Raw genomic sequence first — 18,586 nt, forward strand, 5'->3', positions numbered from 1 at the left:
GGTAGCTATTAATCTCCTGATGACCAGTCCGGGAAAGCGGCTTTTTAAAAGAAAGGCTTGCTCCGTAAGTGCTCAACTCTGGTTCGGATGCTGATTTATGGGGTTTTTCTTTTCTCACCTGCAGCATCATTTTGAAGGGCAGCTGGGGGCTTGGGCTGCGATGCCGAGGGCTCGCGGAGAGCCGCCTCTCACGGGAACGTCAGTCCGGTCCCCGAGGGCCACAGCCGCTTTGCTCCCTGTGCTACAGGAGCCCGGCACTAGGCACGGACCTGGCAGCTGGTGCAGCCGGCGGGCACCAAAAGGCCGGGACCGATCCCCCCGAGACCTGTCGGTGTTGGTCCACCGTTGCAGGACCCTAGCTGAAAGCTGCACCAGACCCCAGCCGAGGGCAGCTTCCAGGGCTTAGATAATTTATTTTTTCAACTGTCTGTGTTTTGCCCCTTCTGCTCCAAAATCCTGTAGCAGTGAGCGTGGTCTGTGGGGACGGTATTTCCCTTTAAACTCTTGCTTGGTGACATTGCGAAGCAATCCTCCCCCAGTGAAGTAACTCATCGCTTGGTGCTTACCCTCGCTGCAAACCACTGTGGGCCTGCAGCCCGTGCAGCCCTGACCGATCCCTCCCGGGCTCGCCCATCACCCAGGGTGGGGCCGGCGGGGTGGCCTCATGCATCCCAGTGGGTGCCGCGGATCTGGGCTGTGGGAGCGGGAGGCGAAACCCTGGCATCGTGTGTGCATCCTTGGGCATCCCGGGCTCGCTGCTGGGAATCATAGAATCATTCAGGTTGGAAAAGACCTCTAAGATCACCGAGTCCAACCGTCAGCCCAACACACCATGTCCACTACACCATGTCCCCAAGCCCCTCATCTACACGGCTTTTAAATCCCCCCAGGGATGGGGACTCCACCTCGTCCCTGGGCAGCCTGTTCCAAGGCCTGACCACTCTTTCAGGAAAGAAATTTCTCCTCATGTCCAATCTAAACCTCCCTTGGTGCAACTTGAGGCCATTTCCTCTCGTCCTATGGCTGTTACTTGGGAGAAGAGACCGACCCCCACCTCGCTACAACCTCCTTTCAGGTAGTTGTAGAGCGCGATGAGGTCTCCCCTCACCTCCTCTTCTCCAGGCTGAACACCCCCAGTTCCCTCAGCCGCTCCCCATCAGACTTGTGCTCCAGGCCCTTCTCCAGCTTCGTTGCCCTTCTCTGGACACGCTCCAGCACCTCCATGTCCTTCTTGTAGTGAGGGGCCCAAAACTGAACACAGGATTCGAGGTGTAAGAGCCAGGGAGCAGCCCTGGCTGCGGCTTGTCCCATTCCAGGGTTGGGCTGGGGGCTCCGGCGGCCACTGGAAACTCCGGGAAGTGGCTCTGTTAACACAGGATGGAAGGAACAAAAACCCCAGAGCCATTAATCACCCGGCTTCGGCTGAACGTGCACATTTGATGGTGGCTGTTTACAGAGCACTTCCCTTGCTCGGAGGCCTCTCGGATCGTCAAAGGATTAATTGCCCGGCCTCCCGAAAGGATGTGCGACGCGCCCAGTGCCCGGAGCTGCCTCTCCGGAGTCTTCCCGGATGGGAAACGGCCGGGTCCTGCGCCGATTTTCCATCTTCTGCGACAGGAGGTGCAGGGCTGGGCATGTCCCCTCCCTCGGCCCTTCGGCACCTTCCCTGGCCCCAGCCCGGCGGGATGGGATGGGGCAGAACTGGACCCGTCTCTTCCCAGGGAGGTGGGCAGGAGCGAGGAAGCGATGCCAGACCTGCCAGGAGACAGAGGACAGGCGCTGGGGCTGTGCCAGGGCCTTGGCGCTAGATAATGCGGGGTGATCAACGTCTTCCACGTGGTAGCACTTTCTCCTTCTATACCATAAAACCGACCCTCCCAGGAACAGCTACCTTCATCCTTGAAAACATCCTGTTCTGGGAATAAATGGTGTTTGCAGCCCCGCTGAGCAGCACCCAAGCCTGGGGCTGGACACCCCCGCCCTCTGCCCTGGGGATGTGCCTTTCCAAACCCCACGTTTTGGGGCAGTCGGGGCTCGGGGCCGGGTTCCTGCCGCGTATCCTTGTGTCAGTGCCCGGGCTGCGATGGGGGCTGCCCGCTCCCGAGGCCGCGTTGCCACAGGGGTCCCAGTGGGACGTGCCCTGGGCAGACGCTGCAGCCCCAGGCTACCCCTCCCTCCGCCCCGCGGGCCGGCTGCAGGCAGCCGTGCTCGCCGGCGATGTTAAATACGGGCCCTGGCCCCGCTTTTGGGGCAGGGGGTCTGAGACAGCCCCCGTGACAGCCAGGCGTCCCCAGCCAGCCCCACCATGGTTCGTTTCTGCTGTGTTGGTGCTTGGGGCATGAAAATGGCTGCTTTGCCAGGGCTCCGGGGGGGAACGGTGGAGCCCGGTGAGAACTGGGGAAGGGACAGGATCTCGGCTGCATCTTGGGGTGCAGGTGCCTGCGCAGGATGCCCGGTGGGGGTGATGGGGGTCCCTGCAGCCACGCGGGGACCCTTCGGACCAAGGGCTTTCCCGGGTTTGGGGCTGCCGGCGTGGCCTTCGGCCGCAGAGCTGGGTGTTGTGCGAGAGCTGAACTTGGAAGAAAATCAGAAACCTCCCCCTGGAAATACCCCTCGGGCTGGGAAGTCGTGGAGGCCCCGGGGTCGGTGCTCACGGGGGCGGTTCCTGCAGAGCTTAAGAAGGGCTGAGGATGGGGCTGGCAATCAGAAGGAGACAGCCCCGGCCGGCGGCGTTCACTCTCTGGAAGGAGGGAAGGAAGGAAAACCAGCCCTTGCTGCTGTCCTGCCCCGTCGCTGGCTCTGCGGGCGATGGAGTCGGCTCCTCTCCTCCTCCTCCTCGGCTTGCTGTGGGGCTGCAGCGGTGAGTGCCGCGGGGGCCAAGAGCCATCCCGATCCCTTAACCCGCCGTGCCGCCTGCCGCTGCTCTCTTCGCTTTGCCACATGGCACCGTGGGCCAACGCGGCCCCGGGGTGTCCCCTGACAGCCGCCGTGTCCCACGTGCGTCGCTGCTCCAGCACTCCTCGTCCCGGCGCTGCAGCCCGGCGCTCAGAGCCGCAGAGCACGCCGCCATGCGAGCGCCTGGCCTGGGTTTGCTGTCCCGTTGCCAGAAGAGCAGCGGTGCTGGTGACGGATGAGAACTGGGGAGAAGGGGCGTTTGGGTTCATTTCCCCAAGAAATGGCTGGAAAATCTCAGTGGTAAACAGCGGACCAAGCGGCAATGCCTGCGACGGGGCAGAGCCGGGCTGGCAATCACCACAGGCGTGTCGGCTCCACGGCACTCCCGATGCCTGGTGGCAGTGAGCGGCTGCAGGGAAGCCTTTGCCGCCCCTAATGAGCTGTCGCTAACGAGCAGTGCCCCCCCCCACGGTGATGGGGAAGGAGCTTATGCAGCACCTGAGCATGATGATCCGCTTCTCAGCAAACGGGGGAACCGGCACCCTCTTTACCTTGTAAACGACTGGGTTCTGGTGATTGTCCCCTTCCCTAAACCCCGCGGTTTCCTCCTTCCTCCACCCAGGGCGATCCGCTGACAAGCTGGCGGTGGTGCCGCGGGAGCCGGTGGTGCAGTACGGGGGCTCGGCGCAGCTGAACTGCTCCCTGGCCTGCGCGGGGGGCACGGTGCAGTGGAAGGGGCTGGACACCAACCTGGGGAGCATCACCTCCTTCCCCACGCACAGCATCCTGCACATCAACAGCGCCGTGGTCGCCATGGGGGGCACCAAGATCTGCCAGGGGACCTGCCACGGGCAGCGCTACCAGCACGCCGTCACCCTGAAAGTCTACGGTAAGCATCCCCCAGCCCATCCCTCACCACCTCCCCGGCAAAGTCCTGCATCCCCCGAGGCAGCCCACTCCCTCCTGGGCAGCGGTGCCAAAAATCACCGCTTGACACTGCAATTCCTCTCTCAGCCCTCCCGGACACGCTGCAGCTGGAGGTAGGCCCCCGCGCCCTGCAGCCGGGGCAGCCCGCCAACCTGCGCTGCTCGGCCCGGCGGGTGTACCCGCTCACGGGGCTGGTGCTCACCTGGCATCGGGGGGACCAAGCGCTGGAGGAGGCAGACTTCGATGTCACAGAGACCGACGAGGAGCTGTTTGACATCGTGGCCACGCTGCCAGTGGCTGGGAAGGAGGTGGGAGAAGGAGTGGAGTTCAGGTGCAAAGTGACGCTGAGCATCGGGCAGGAGACCTTCACCCGGGTGGCATCTGTGACCGTGAGCGCTGGGGGTGAGTGCCGGGGTGGGAGCCGGGGACTCGGGTTCGCACGCTGCCCCGTCCACTGGAGCTGAGCCCCATTGCCCTGCGCTGCTTGAAATCGCTTTGCTGGAACGCGAGCAGCCCCCATTTCTGCCCCGATCTGCAAATCTCCTGTCCCCATCCCTGTCCCTGTCCCCGCTGCCGTGCCGGCGGTGCCCGTTTGCTCCTGCTCGCTGCCTCTCCCTGCTCAGGGCTGGCTGCGTTCATGGGGTGGAGGAGGATGGGGCCGGCGGGTGGTGCGGTTGGAGGGGGGCTGTCACCCCATGGGGATACTGTGTGCCAGAGAGGCCCCGGCCCAGCTCCGAGCTGCGGCGAGGCCGCCCGTGACCTGCTGTGTTCACAGCTGTAACAGAGCAGCCGGTGGCCATGGCCACCTCCACAGGGAGACCCAGGACAACGGCGGCTACGACGGGGAGTCCCAGCACAGCCGAGCCCATGACCACCACAGTGCTGCCCCCAGAGCCGAGTGTCCCCACACATGATCCCACCACAGCCCTGACCACCACACCGCGGGAGCCAGATGCTGAGACCATCCTGGAGCCAGCTGCCTCCTCCAAACCCCCCTCCACAGAGCGCCCTGCTCCCCACGACCTCGTCGCAGGCAGTCCCACGGCACGTCTGGCCACCACCACGCTCCCTGGCTCCGGCACGGCGAGCCCCCCAGCTGAGGCGCAAGGGACAGCTGCAGGCACCATCAACTGGGGCTCTCCGCTGGCAAAGAACGGGACAGGGCCATCCGTGGGGACAGTGCCCGCCTGCAGCCTGCGGATCTGGTCGCTGCCTCCCAACGGCACGCGGGGCAGGGCCCTGCGCATCGAGTGTCGCGCACGGTGTGCCGGGAACGCCACCGTCCGCTGGCTGCGGACCCCCGTAGCCCTCTCGCAGTACCGGGAGGAGGCGGTGGGCAGCAGCTCCACGCTGCGCCTGGACCACGCCGAGCCCCGGCACCAGGGCCACTACCAGTGCGTCCTGCTCGGCCACCGCTCCCAGGTGGTCAGTCTGCAGCTGATGGTCTTGGATGGTGAGTGGTGGTCTGCAGCCCACTCTCTTCTCGCTGGGCTTGGGCTGCAGCGAGTTGTGTTAGTGCCACGTTCGGTGCTGGGGGGTGTTATGCTCACCCCTGAGTATTTGCTGGCGCGGGGGGAGTCTGCCTGCAATTATACGTCCTTTTCGTGTCTTTGCAGATTCGTTCAGCACGGGCCCTGCCATCGCTATGGGGACAACGGTCTCGCTCTTGGGACTGATCGTGACCGGCATCATGTCTCGTCGCCTGTGGAAACGATTCAGATCTCAGTACGAGCTGCCCTAGGAGTGGGAGCTGCCTACAGATGCCCACAGCCCTCCGGATGCGTCCTTGCTGTCGCCCTTTCTGCTGCTGGCCTCGCCCAGTCCCTGGGATGACTGATGGAGCCTGGCGGAGCTGGTGGGGAGTGGGATGCTGCTGAGAAGAGAGAAGCCCCCGCTCCGGGACAAGCGCTCCGGGACCCAGAGACCTCTGAGCTGCTGCTGCTTTTGAAAGGTTCACCCGTGCCTGAGGCTGCTGCTGCCCGGGAGGCTGAGGGGCTTGTGAGGGGAAAGGCCTGGGAGCACTGGGAACTGCTCGGCTCCCGGGCACGCAGCCTGCTGCTCGGAGGAGCTCGCCCGCGAATCCTGCGGGATGAGAGCCTGGGGGCTGCGGGACCCCGGGAGAGGGGAAGGCTGGAAGGGAGGCGAGCAGAGATGTCTGTGGTGACCGGCGGAGCACGACGCTCCCGGGGCTGGATCATGTCGGTCCGGCGCTGAGCGCCGGAGGGGGGTCCTGCCCTCGGGGGCTCCTGGCACCCACGCGAATGGGCGGGAGAGCGACGGCCGATCGTCTGTCACGACAGAGGGGTCAGAAGCAGCCCTGGGGGGGGTGCATCCCCTGGGAGCGGGCGGAGGAGAGCGGGGCCTCGGCCCGCGGGGCGCTCCAATAAAGGGTTGTTTCTGTTTGAACCCTGAGCAAGTGTCGTTTTGCCCGAGGCCGGGGCGGCCCTGCGGCCCCTCACCAGCTCCGGGCCCTGCGGCCCCTCACCGGCTCCGGGCCTGCGGGAGGCCCCGGGCGCGGGTCACCGGGCAGCGTCCGCAGCGACGGCCGCGCGCCCGGTTGCTAAGGGCGGGGCACCTGCCCGGAGTAGCCATGGCGGCCGGGGCGTTCCGCCGCGTTACAGCAGCGAGGGCGGCTCCTTTGCCCACACTCAAGATGGCGGCCCGCGGCTTCGCCCAATAGCGGCGCGCTCGCCTGCCTTCGCGCCCCCCGATTGGCTGCCAGTGTGCAAGATGGCGGCGCGGGAACTTCCCGCCCCGGCGGAACGGCCGTCCAAGATGGCCGGAACCGGCCTTCGCCGCCCGCAGCCAAGATGGCGGCGTACGAGAAGCGGCGGGCGGCCGCCGCCCCGGCCCCGCTCCCGGCGGCGGGCAGCGGGCTGGCGGAGCCGGCTCGCGCGGCGGCCGGCGGGCTGGGGAGCGAGGCGGAGTTCCTGCTGCGGGCCGGCGTCACCGCCATGGTGCGGGAGGCGCTGCTGAAGGTGCTGGAGGCGCGGCCCGAGGAGCCCGTCTCCTTCTTGGCCGACTACTTCGAGAGGCTGGTGCTGAGCAGCCCCGGCGCGGCGGGCGAAGCCGCCGCGGAGCTCCCGGGGCCGCCGCAGCGCCTGGCCCGGGCGCTGTGGTACGTGCGCCTGGCTCACCACTCCCACAGGTGCGGGCGGGCGGCGGCGGGGGGCGGGCGGCGGACTACGGCTCCCGGCGTGCCCCGCGGCCGCGACCACCCCGCGCCAGCGGCCGGGCGCCCGGGGCACACTGGGAGCTGTAGTTCGGGGCGGGTGGGGGTGAGGCTGCGTGTCTGTGTCTGTGCCGTGTCGCGACAGGACGGCCTTCGACAGCAACGCCGGCGCGGCCTACGAGGTGCTGGGCGCCGGCGGCCGGCGGCGGAAGGCGGGCGTGGACGGGCGGCTGTACAGCGAGCTGCTGCGGCGCATCTGCCAGCACGGGGGAGCGCCCGCGGAGGCGGCGGCGGCGCTGCTGGGGCGGGTCCGCTGCCGCGACCACGAGGCCGTGCCGTTCGACGTCTTCCGCTACGGCGTCCTCACCTGCTTCGTGCTGCTGGAGTTCGCGGCCAAGGCGGACGCGCTCTTCGGCGTCCTGGACGGCGGCTCCGGCGCCGCCGACGGGAGGGTCTGCCAGGCCGTGCTGCGGGCGCTGGAGGACGCGCTGGGCGCCGGCAACTTCTCTCTCCCCAGTCGCTACCTGGAGGCGGGCTCCAAGCTGGGGCCGGACGGCCTGGCCCTGGCCATGGACCGGGCGCTGCAGGAGAGGAAGCTCGGCACCTCCATGAGCCGGGAGGAGTTCCTGAAGAAAGCCACCGCCTTGTTCATTGCAAAAGTGAAGCCCGTTGAGTAACGCCCGGGTGGGAGCAACGCTGACTGCGTCCCCTTCGAACCCCTCACGCGCTCCGCGCAGAGCTGTTTACGCGAAGGGGGCTCCGGACCCCGGCGCTAAGCTGGACGGCGAGCACCGGGGGCTGGTCAGGCGCTGTCTGGAGAGCCCGGGTCCGCCTGACGAGAGATTCCCGATTTCCGTGCTCCCTTTCTTGTTCGAGCGCGATAGGTGCCGAGCCACCACAGCGCTGGATGTGTCCCTGTGCCTCTCCCAGCCGCGGCTCCTCTGACCCAGCTGGCATTAGTAAATCTTTTTTTAAGCGTTAACCGTGGACTTGCAAGGAGGGCTGTGAACTGTGGGGCAGCGTTAGTCATTAAAAATGAGCCGGAATGAAGCAAATGTGGGGCTGGACCTCCAGATATCCTGCAGTATCGTCCTAGCCCTGGCCATGTCATGTCTTGCAGCTTCAGCGGGGAACTTTTTTCTGCTTTCGGGTTTGTTTCACGCCTGTGAAGTGGGGGGCGATGCTTATCTACCTACTGCTGTGAGGATTCGCAGGTAAATACGGGGCTGATCTGGAGTGTGAGATAAAGCGTTATTAAGCAAAATGTTTTAAACGCACAGCAGATGAGAAACGGCTGGCTGGGAAGCAAACCTCATCAGGAAGGGCTGCGAGCCAGAGCGGGTTCTGCCTCTGCCGGCAGCCGAGCTGTGAGGTGATGAGCTGTCCCTGCTGCCTCCTCGCTCGGTGTTTACCCAACTGCCTCTGGCTGCTGTGGTCCAGACTCTGAAGATCAAAGCTCATACCTGAGCGATGACTTCTCAAGCGAAGCTGCAGAGTGCTACGGATTCGATAATGATTTGGGACGTGGAGCACCGGGTCAAGACGAGACAAACCCCGCTCCCTGAGGTCATAGTTTGCTTTTGAACAGAGATGCGTGTCGAGCCATGTGTTATTTATTTGAACTTGTCTGTTAATTATTTATACTGTGCAATTATTGGTTTACTGTAAGACATTAAAGCTTTTTATTATTTTTTTAGTGGCCAATTTCTTTACTGCCTGGCGGCACTTAGTGCCAGGATGAACCGCAGCAGCGCTGAGATCCTTGGGGCAGTCTCCGTCTTCAGGGCTTGATGTCGGCAGCCTGTAGCAGCCTGCCCGGCTGGAGGTACAGGAGTGCAAAGCACTTGTAGTTCCTACCAATAAAAAAAAAGAGAAGCTGGGAGGATGCCCTTCGTGCTCTGGGATGTTTGTTTTGTTTTGCTGAGCGGATGTTTTGATCCCTGCAGGCAGGAGGGGCACTGCCCAGAGCCGGTCTGGGTGAGGCTGTAGGCGGTGGCTCCTGATTGAGGCGCAGGTGACGGGATGTGACATGAGGGGAGGTGGGGACCAGTGACACTGGAGAGGTCTTCATAGAATCATGGAATCATTAAGGTTGGAAAAGACCTCTAAGATCGTTGAGTCCAACCCTCAACCCAACCCCCCCATGCCCACTGCACCATGTCCCTAAGCGCCTCATCTACACGGCTTTTAAATCCCCCCAGGGATGGGGACTCCACCACGTCCCTGGGCAGCCTGTTCCAAGGCCTGACCACTCTTTCAGGAAAGAAATTTCTCCTCATGTCCAATCTAAACCTCCCTTGGCGCAACTTGAGGCCATTTCCTCTCGTCCTATGGCTGTTACTTGGGAGAAGAGACCGACCCCCACCTCACTACAACCTCCCTTCAGGGAGTTGTAGAGCGATGAGGTCTCCCCTCACCTCCTCTTCTCCAGGCTGAACACCCCCAGTTCCCTCAGCCGCTCCCCATCAGACTTGTGCTCCAGGCCCTTCACCAGCTTCGTTGCCCTCCTCTGGACACGCTCCAGCACCTCCATGTCCTCCTTGTGGTGAGGGGCCCAAAACTGAACACAGGATTTGAGGTGCGGCCTCACCAGTGCCGAGTACAGGGGCACGATCACCTCCCTGCTCCTGCTGGCCACACCAGTTCTGATACAGGCCAGGATGCCGTTGGCCTTCTTGGCCACCTGGGCACACTGCCGGCTCATGTCCAGCCGGCTGTCAACCAGCACCCCCGGGTCCTTCTCTGCTGGGGCCGTGCCAGGAGCAGCCTCTGCTTGCATTCCAGATGCTGCCTGCAGGACGCCGTGAAGCGTCACAGACGCAGTAACTGCGCCACGCGCCTCCTCCTGCCCGACGCCCGTCGGCACGTGGCGACGCGTCAACCACTTGACTCATGCTTAACGCCGACCTGAAGTAACACGGCTGCGTCGCGAGCACCAGGGCCTCATCCGGGGTGGGATTTAGCGCCTGAGCGTGTCCTGGCTGGGGGGCCCGGGGCCGCTCGGGCCCGAAGGGGAAGCGGCCGGTCTCGGCGGTGGGTATGCTTGGCAGGAAGGCTGGCTGCGCTGGTGCGGGAGGCCACCGACGCTGTTAAAGCGGGCCCGGACGGCACGGCCGCCACCCCGGCCCCTCACACGCAGCTCCGGGGCGGCGGCGCGGCCCGAGGAACCGAGCCCCCCGCCACGCCGCAGAGGCTGCCGGGAAGGAGCTCCGCCCCGCCCCCCGCGACGGGCGGTGAGCTGTGATAGGCGGACATCGCCCGGAGGGAGGAGCCCGCTCCCTGCCCCGCCCCCCCGCGCCGGCAGCGCGCTCTGATAGGCTAGCGGCGCCCTTATAGGAGGAGACTGCGCCGGCCCCGCCCCGCGCGGGCGGACTACAGCTCCCGCCGTGCCCCGCGCGGCTGCGCTCGGAGCGGCCGCGGAGCAGCAGGACCCGTCCCCACCGCCCCCCTCCCTGCAGCGGTCGTCGCGCCTACGCCAGCCCCCGGCTTCTCTCGCGGCCTACCCCGGCTCCTCGGCATGGCGCGGCCCCTCGTGCCCAGCTCGCAGAAGGCGCTGTTGCTGGAGCTCAAAGGGCTGCAGGAGGAGCCCGTGGAAGGGTTCCGGGTCAACCTGGTGGACGAGGGGGACCTCTACAACTGGGAGGTGGCCATCTTCGGCCCCCCGAACACCTACTATGAGGGCGGGTACTTCAAGGTGAGGGGCTGGGGGCAGCAGCGTGGCGTGCGGTGTCGGGAAGACCGAGGTCTCCAGGAGGCGAAGCTCTGGTGGCGTGGGGGGGGGTTGGTGTGTGTGGGGGGGGACCTGGGGGGCGGAGGTGTGTGGTGGGAGATGGGGCTTAGGAGGGGCGAAGGCAGAGTAGGTGGTGTTGGGGGACGCACTGGGGGGAGAATGCCTTGGGAAGGGATTTTGGAAAGCAGAGAGATCGCAGGAGAGCGGGGAGACTCTGGGAGGGGGCTGTGGGGCGAGAGGGAGGGGGTCTTGGGGGTCGAGTTGAGGTGGGTACTGGGGGGGCATGACAGGGGTGCTCCTGGGCTTGAGGGGGCGATGAGGGCCAGGGAGACCTGGGTCTGTAGCTGGACACCTCGGGGACATTGGCAGTTTGGGAGCTGGAGTGTTCCTGGCGTGCCTGCAAGGAGGAGCCGGGGTGGAGAAGGGAGCTTGTGTGTGAGTGGCTGCTGCCAAACTAGGCAAGGATTCCCTTTGTTGGAAGGGGGATTTGGCCCCCCCAGGGGCTCTGCCTCCAAGGGCTTTTCCTCCTTCCTGCCCCCTCCACGCCCCCGGTCTGTGGGCGCAGGGGAGCGAGGGTCTCTGGTGTTCCCTCTCCTGGGGGGGGAAAGCAGGGATTCGCCACCAAACCAGAGGGAAGAGACAAAGGTCTCTCCTGTGCAGGCACAGACCGAGCGAGCAGCAGCTCGAGCTGGGGGGGGAGAGCGGGTGTCGTGGTTTGGTTTGGGGGGGAGGAGGCGTGCGCAGCCTGACTGCGCAGTCCCTATCAGGAGGATGTGTATATGCTCTTCCCAGGTGTTGTGCAACCTGTGTAGCTGTTTTCTTCCTCTTTCTCATCCTCCCTCCTCCACTACAAGCTCCTCTGTCTTCATCCTGTTGCTGGCAGGGTGGGGATGCACCCGGGGTGAGTCAGCCCGAGGGTCAGCTGTGCCCCAGAAGCTGGGTGGTTTGTTTTTCCCGTGGAGCGGTGGCAGGCAAGTCTGATGCTTCAGAGTCAGGTTTTCTCTCTTCACTGAAATGGAGTCTTTTTCTGTAGCCTCTTTTGGCACTGGGCCCTTTGAACTCTTGCCCTTTCAGCAGCTCATGGTCCTGTTTTGTGCCTGAGAGTTCCAGACTCAGCACTGTTGGGTGCAGTAGTTGAGATTTTCTGCGTAAGAGGAGAGTGAAGGGGCCGAGTCTTCTTCCAGCTTACGGTAACGTCGGCCTGTTTGTGTACGGCAAAGCGGGGTTGCTTTCCGAGCCCCCTTTGGGATCGCTTTTCCTCTGGCTGGTTTTGTTCTGATCCCCTCTGCCACAACAAAGGGGATTATTCTGTGAAGTTCAGCTGTTTGGCCAGAGCCCAGCGCAGGGCCGCGTGTTGTTGTGTGCGTGCCCTGGGCTGCTTGGAGCTCCGCGCTCACACAACACGCGTCCAGCCCCAGCCGCCGCCTCGCTTTTCCTTCATTCCACCCCTTGTCCTGTGCCACAGAGCGGTCAGACAAAGGGCCGGGCTGGGCGGCAAGGCCGTAACCTGCGTAGGGACGGACCCGCTGTGGTCGGGGGCTCCTCGGACTCACGATCTGTGCCGGGGCCAGATCCTGGCAGAGTGGGAGGGGGGTGGAAAGCGAGGGGTTGGGACCCAGGATGGAGTCGGGGTTGCTCAGGGCAGCGGGGAGGAGGGCAGATGTCTCTCTGCCTTCTACGCTAATCTTTCAACGGCTGTGAGCTGGCGACTGGCTTTGGCAGCATCGCCTATTGTCGAGGCTGTAATTCCAGAAGCATCCGAAGCCTCGTTTGCAGTTACCCTCCTGAATGGGGCCCGCGCCGGGCTCGTGGGGCTCGTTCCACGGGCGAAGAGCGATCCCGGGTCACTGTCCCCCGCTGCTGGGCAGAGCCGGGGTAGTTCACACTGTCGCTTCACGGATCCAACATCCAAATTCTCGTGTACGCCAACTGAGGGAGCAAGAAATGTTCAGGGAGTTGTTGTGTGTTTTAAATCTTCACCATTTTTTTGTTTGTTTCTGGCTGTTGGCTTTTTTTGGGAGCAGCGGCTGAATCTCATTTGGGAAGTTTGCTTCCAGAGCCTGGAAACACCCAAAAGCTGAAATAGTCACCGCAGGTTATGCAGCGACGCGGGGAGGAGCTGCCCCCGTCCTCGTGGGACGCCTGGCGCTGGGGCAGCAGCTCTCTGGGGAGGATGGGGACGTTGCTGGACGTCTCCGTGCCACCCCAGGGTTCCCCTTCTCACTCGGAGGCTGACAGCGGGCCTGTCTTTTTGGCCTGCCTTAATACCTTGGGTTTTGTGGCCATCGCCCGCAGGAGTAGCCGGTGGCGGGCCGGTTGTCTCTGCTGGCGCCGGAGTCGTGGACTGCGGCGTGATCTTCATGTGCTTTTATTTTTAGCACCTGAGCTACGCGCTGCGGCCAGTTTTGACTTGGTCTCTTTTTTTCAGTGGTGACGGGCTATTTTTAGAGATTCAGTGTGTTAATCGGAGCACCGAGCACCTGATGCTTCCTTCCCTGCGAGCTCTGAAGAGTAAACAGCCTTTCCTCCGGTGGCGCGGCCATTGGGTGTCCCTGACAGCAGGACCCCAGACTCGCAGTCTGGCTCCGAGTGCCGCTCGTTGTTCAGGCGCGCGGCTCGAGCTGGGGCCCCCAGCCCCGTCTGCCGCCTTACGAGGCCCTCGCCCGCCGCTGTTTGCCATCCAGAAGCAGCCTGCCCTCGGTGTCGTCACCCCGTGCCGTGGGTGCTGGTGTGGGAGGGGGCAATGAGCGTGTGCCGGATCAGCACCGCGCGCTCCCGCTGCGCTCTGCCTGGGGCCCGCTGCCTCCCTCCGCGACAGAGAACACGGGGTTAGCACGGTGGAGAAGAGGTTACGGAGCAGGATGGCGGTGAAGGAGCTGTCGCAGCTCGCAGGGCCATCCGCTCGCCGCCTTCTGCGCGGTGGCAGGGCAGCCACGTTGCCGGTGTCCTGCCTGCAGAGCTGGCAGGCGCAGAGGCTCTGTCTCTGCGGGAACACAGCTGGACTTGGCAGAGGTTCCTTTTTCCTGGTGGTGTTGGGAGATCTGTGGTTTCCTTCCCTTCCTTCTCACAAGCTGATGCTCACTTCTCCTTATTGTTTCCTTGCAGGCTCGTCTCCGGTTTCCCATCGACTATCCCTATTCTCCTCCTGCCTTTAGGTTCTTAACCAAAATGTGGCACCCCAACATCTACGAGGTAGGTCGCCTGGGACAGCGTGGGGCCTCTTGGACAGGCGCGGGGGCACATGTCCCTCTATTGCGACGGTGCTGGATGAAAACGCCAGCCTTTTTCTGGCATTGGAGCACGGCATTGGAAACTCGGTGCCTTTGGCGTTTAGTGCCTGGCGCTGAAAATGCAGCTAACGAGCTTACGACAGCCGGTTCTCCTCTCCTGGAGCTGATTCCAGGTCAGCCAGGCTTGAAAGCTCCCACGCTTGGCTAGCGGAGACGTCGCGTTTACGCCGAGAGTGGATGCAGAGCGAGTGATGCGTGTGGCCCCGGGGCTGCGTGCCTGCGGCGGATTGCTGCCCGGGGGGGCCGTGTGGGGTTGGGCTGTGTCCGGTGGGCACCGGGAGGGCTCTGCTGGGGATGCAATGTGTTCGGGCATCGGACAGTTGATGGTTAGGCGGCCTCGTCTGTACTGTGCTGGCAATCGTGGGGTGCTTATCCAAGGCCTGAGGCTGCGGGCAGCATAGCGGGGACTACCATGTCTGCTGGCCCTTCCTAGGGACCAAAAAAGGGCTGGGATTGCCTCACCCGGCTTAAGCCAAAGTGAAGAGCAAGCAGGCTACGGGAACGGAGGACCGGGCTGCTGCTGGAGGGTGCTTGGGGCAGCAGCTCCTAAGGATTCTGTTTCACTTGTGCTTTCAGACCGGCGATGTCTGCATCTCCATCCTCCACCCGCCGGTGGACGACCCGCAGAGCGGGGAGCTGCCGTCGGAGCGGTGGAACCCCACCCAGAACGTGAGGTAAGGGCTCGCAGGGAGGGAGCTGCAGGCAGGAGGCTCGTCCGAGGGCAGGGATGGGAAAGTGGAGAGACGGGGACTCCCATCCCGCTCCCAAAGCCTGCGGGAGATGCCTAGAGGTTGTTGAAAGGCACTTGAGCTGTGTGCTTTGCTGAAGAACAGCTAGAGCTTGCATGGGAACGTGCGTGAGCCCGACAGCCCGTGCGCTGCTGTTTTCTGCCTGGCCTGCTTGTCTTCGCGGAGATACGCCCTCGCTGGTGGGCCAGCACCAGGCTCTCCTCCTGACCCACGGGACGCAGGGCGCTGTGACGCTGAGGCTGCTGGCATTGCTGGGACGCGGGCAGTTGCTGATCCGTCCTCAGTTCTTACCCGCTCGTGTTTATCGATTGCCAGGACCATTCTCCTGAGCGTGATCTCGCTGCTGAATGAACCCAACACGTTTTCTCCAGCCAACGTGGACGCCTCCGTGATGTACCGCAAGTGGAAGGAGAGCAAAGGGAAGGACCGGGAGTACACGGACATCATCAGGTGCGTGCTGAGCTGAGCCCAGGCCCAGCAGCGCTCTGGCACTGTTGAGAACACTTGCCAAGCTGTGATCTTGTAGGACACAGAGGATCTTGAGGGCATATCCTGCCCTGTTGAGTGCCATCTGCAGGCTGGTGGGAGGGAAGGATTCTGGCTCCGAGTGTGGCTTTTGGGAGAAGCTTGGCTACCTGCCCAGCTTTGCTCTCAGCCTAAGCCCAGGCCCTTTTCGGCTCCAGAGCTGAGGATCTGGGTTCGTAGCAGACACGGTGCCAGCACGGCCTTGCTGTCAGGGCTGTCTTATGAGACCGGCGCGTGGGCTTGAGCTGCAGACTGGCAGCCCTGGCGTGGCAGGGGGGCACCTCGGAGCAGGGGTCCGCAGCGCTCCCCCTCCCCTGCCCTTTCCCCAGTCTTGTGTGGGTGAGCGACCCGCGAGCTGGGAGGGGAAGGGCTGTGTCGGCGGGCGTGCCTGTGGGGTGAGCCGCCCGCGGTGACGTGGGTGCGCTGTGCAAAGCTCCGTCCTCACCCCCCACTTCTCGCCCTCCAGGAAGCAAGTCTTGGGCACGAAGGTGGACGCTGAGCGGGATGGCGTGAAGGTCCCCACCACGCTGGCAGAGTACTGTGTGAAGACCAAGACTCCAGCCCCGGATGAGGGCTCAGACCTCTTCTATGATGACTATTATGAGGATGATGAGATGGAGGAGGAAGCAGACAGCTGTTACGGTGATGAGGATGACTCCGGCAATGAGGAATCTTGATGGCCCTCTGGCATTGCAAAACTTACTATAAACTACTGAATTTTACCTCAACTAGGACAAACTGGTTTGAATTTAGGATCTGTCAGCCCTGAAATTAACTCTCTACCTCGCAGGGAGACTGTTCTGCTGTCGCAAAGGAAATCCCACCACTGCCTTTGTAGGAAAAGCAAAAAACAAACCCTATTTTATAAGCTTCCTGGGTGGGGGACGGGTGGGGAGGGGGAAGTCGCGTTGGAAGTTCACGAATCCACAGAAACCGGGGAACTGGTGGCTCTGGCTGGATGAGGACTGACGACAAAACCTGGGGTTGGCAGCCCATCGTTTGGGCATGTTCAACTCTCCAGCCCCGCGTGGGAGGATCAGTTTGGGGAGGCTGTGGAGCCGGTGAGTGTTCGCTTTGGGTGGAAAGCGTGTGAGCGTTGCGTAGCTTTCTACAGCCTTTGAGGTGTCCGAGCAGGAAGGGCTGCAGGGGCTGTCCCCGGTGGGACCCTCCTGCTGCCCCTTCCCGTGATGCCGCAGCCGTGTTTGCAGTGAGCGGGTCGGGAAGGGCCAGGACATGGAGCAGGATGTGCCCGGCCGCCGCCTGGCACTGCAGGGCACGGGGATGGGCTGTCTGTAGTTTTTAACTAGCTGGGAGGGACGGGGTAGTTCTGAGTCTTTCTGCTTCTGTTTTTTTTTTTTGGAAACTATTTAATAAAGTACTTCAAGGGAATGGCTTTGTGGTGCGCGGGTGAGGCTCTGCCCCGGTCTGTGCCCGGGCTGTGGGGGTTTCTGTGTCAGCTCCCGGCTCCTGCCCTGCAGCCCCGGCAGGGAGGGGTGGGTGGGCTAGCTGCTCTCCCAGGGCTGCGGGTGGGGGCTGCAGGGTGGCCTTTGGGACTTGTCTTCGCTCCCTCCCCAACCTCGCAGAGCGGGCAGGAGTGTCTGGGCAGGGTTGTCTTTGGCCTGGAGAGCATCTCTGCCCTTCCTGGGGTGGGGAGGGTGCAGCGTTCACCGCCTCTGCCCTGGAGCCGTGGCTGATGCTCGGTCTCTGCCTGGGCAGAAGGGTGGGCTCCGCCGAGCCCTCAAAACCCTCCAGCACTGCTCTGGGAAGGTTTTTTTTCCCTTTTGCTCCTCCCAAGGCGCTGAGCTCCTCTGAGAGCAGCCGTGCGGCACAGGCACCTCCGCAGGCAGCAGACCTGCCCGGGCAGCACCCGGCTGCGCAGAGCGGTGGCTGACGGGCACCCGGGGCCCTCGCAGCTGCTCTGATCCGGGCACAGCTGGGTGCGCCCCGAGCCCACGGGCCAGGACTGTCTGGGACGTGCGAGCTCCTGAGGCTGCGGTGAGCTCCCAGCTGCCCAGCTCCAGCCGCGCAGCCGAGGGGCATCGCCGGCGCCTTGTCCGGCTGGGCTGGGGAGGTCAGCTCCGCCACCAGCTCCTCGGGGACGTGCCCCTGGCAAACCGCCTGCCTAGGGCTCTCCGTGACCCCGGTGGGGCTCCTGCCCCTGCTCCCATCCCCCTGGGCAAAGCTTCTCAGAGGGGTGATGAGCAAAATTTCCCCCCCCTTCCCCACCCGGGAGTTGTGCAAACGGGTTTGAGTGGCACCTGCGACTGCACGCGGCAAACGCATGTGCTTTGTTGCCTTAGGAAATGAGGCTAAAAGGTGAATAGGATTATTGTCACTTTATTCAGGCCTGGCAAATGGCTTCCAAGGTCACCCAGCCGGCACGGAGCAGCGGCAGCCCTGGCTGCTGGTTCAAAGCCAGGCCTCCACCTCCTTTTCCTGGGGGGCTGCTCCGTGCACCCCCTGCATCTTCCTGCTCCCTGGCTGGTCCCCACCCATGGATATGTCCACCAAATCGCTGTGCCCATGTACCCCCTGCCTTTGCCGGCTCTTTGCAGCCAGTCACCTCGCCACTGCACTGGGGATGCTGCTGTAGGTGATGGGGTGGTGTTCCCAGCGGCACTGGCCTGCGGGTGCTGGGGTGTCTGGGAGCACCCCAGCCTTGGCCCTGCAAAACCGGGCAGCTCGGAGAGGGGCAGCTTCCCTGCTGCTTGCTGTCCCACTAGCAGGAAGGTGCTGGGGCCCTGCACAGCCCCTCTCCCCCAGCCTGGATGGCTGAGAGCTCTTGGTGGAGCCGGCTGTGAGACAGGACATGCTGGAGGCTGCCCGGAGCGGGACTGGCTCCTTGGGCGGAGGATGCCGCAGGCTGCCACATTCTGCCCCATTTCTGCACCGCGGGAGCAGCTTCGGCCGAATCCCTCCAGCGCAGGGGGGAGCGAGGAGGGGGGAGTGCGGCGGCCGGCGGATGGGAGGGGGTGGCCGGGCGGGACGTGCCGGGGGCAGACGCAGTCCTTGGGGGAAGAAAAGCTCCGGGAGGCTTCAGGAGCTTACAAGAGCCGGCAGATCCCCACGGAGAACGCGGCGGGGACTGGCGCCGCCGGCCCCATTGTTTCGGCTTCTTCCTGCCCAGCGCCCCCGGCCCCCCGGCTGCGAGCGCTGCACCTCGCTGCCAGGGCTGGGTTAGTCCAGAGTCGGCTGCCGGGACGGGGGGGAGCTGGGGACGGAGCCGCTGCCCCGCAGAGGCCCCTTTGCCCCGGCTGCCTCGGGGCTGAAGCGCCCGGCCGTGCCTGGTTATCGCCCG

At 64.0% G+C, this 18,586-nt stretch overlaps 3 protein-coding genes across 3 annotated transcripts; all 3 read left to right on the forward strand.

Moving 5' to 3' along the window:
* Window positions 1-3,471: 3,471 nt before the first annotated feature.
* MADCAM1 (mucosal vascular addressin cell adhesion molecule 1) lies at window positions 3,472-6,214 on the forward strand (the record flags this gene model as incomplete). Its single annotated transcript, XM_075175085.1, has 4 exons — window positions 3,472-3,784; window positions 3,910-4,224; window positions 4,598-5,275; window positions 5,439-6,214. Coding segments are annotated over 4 exons (1,431 nt in total), but the record flags the coding sequence as incomplete, so codon positions are not given.
* Window positions 6,215-6,591: 377 nt separating this feature from the next.
* Window positions 6,592-8,690, forward strand: TPGS1 (tubulin polyglutamylase complex subunit 1). The gene is made up of 2 exons (XM_075175065.1): window positions 6,592-6,970; window positions 7,140-8,690. The coding sequence occupies exons 1-2, from the start codon at window positions 6,633-6,635 to the stop codon at window positions 7,669-7,671; spliced, it is 870 nt and encodes a 289-aa protein (XP_075031166.1). The 5' UTR covers window positions 6,592-6,632; the 3' UTR covers window positions 7,672-8,690.
* Window positions 8,691-10,351: 1,661 nt separating this feature from the next.
* CDC34 (cell division cycle 34, ubiquitin conjugating enzyme) lies at window positions 10,352-16,677 on the forward strand. Its single transcript, XM_075175174.1, has 5 exons — window positions 10,352-10,688; window positions 13,830-13,916; window positions 14,591-14,688; window positions 15,079-15,213; window positions 15,755-16,677. Exons 1-5 carry the CDS (start codon window positions 10,512-10,514, stop codon window positions 15,963-15,965), a joined length of 708 nt encoding a protein of 235 aa, XP_075031275.1. The 5' UTR covers window positions 10,352-10,511; the 3' UTR covers window positions 15,966-16,677.
* The last annotated feature ends 1,909 nt before the right edge of the window (window positions 16,678-18,586 follow it).

The sequence above is a fragment of the Calonectris borealis genome, chromosome 28, assembly GCF_964195595.1.
Source record: "Calonectris borealis chromosome 28, bCalBor7.hap1.2, whole genome shotgun sequence".
In the NCBI taxonomy this organism is placed as follows: domain Eukaryota; kingdom Metazoa; phylum Chordata; class Aves; order Procellariiformes; family Procellariidae; genus Calonectris; species Calonectris borealis.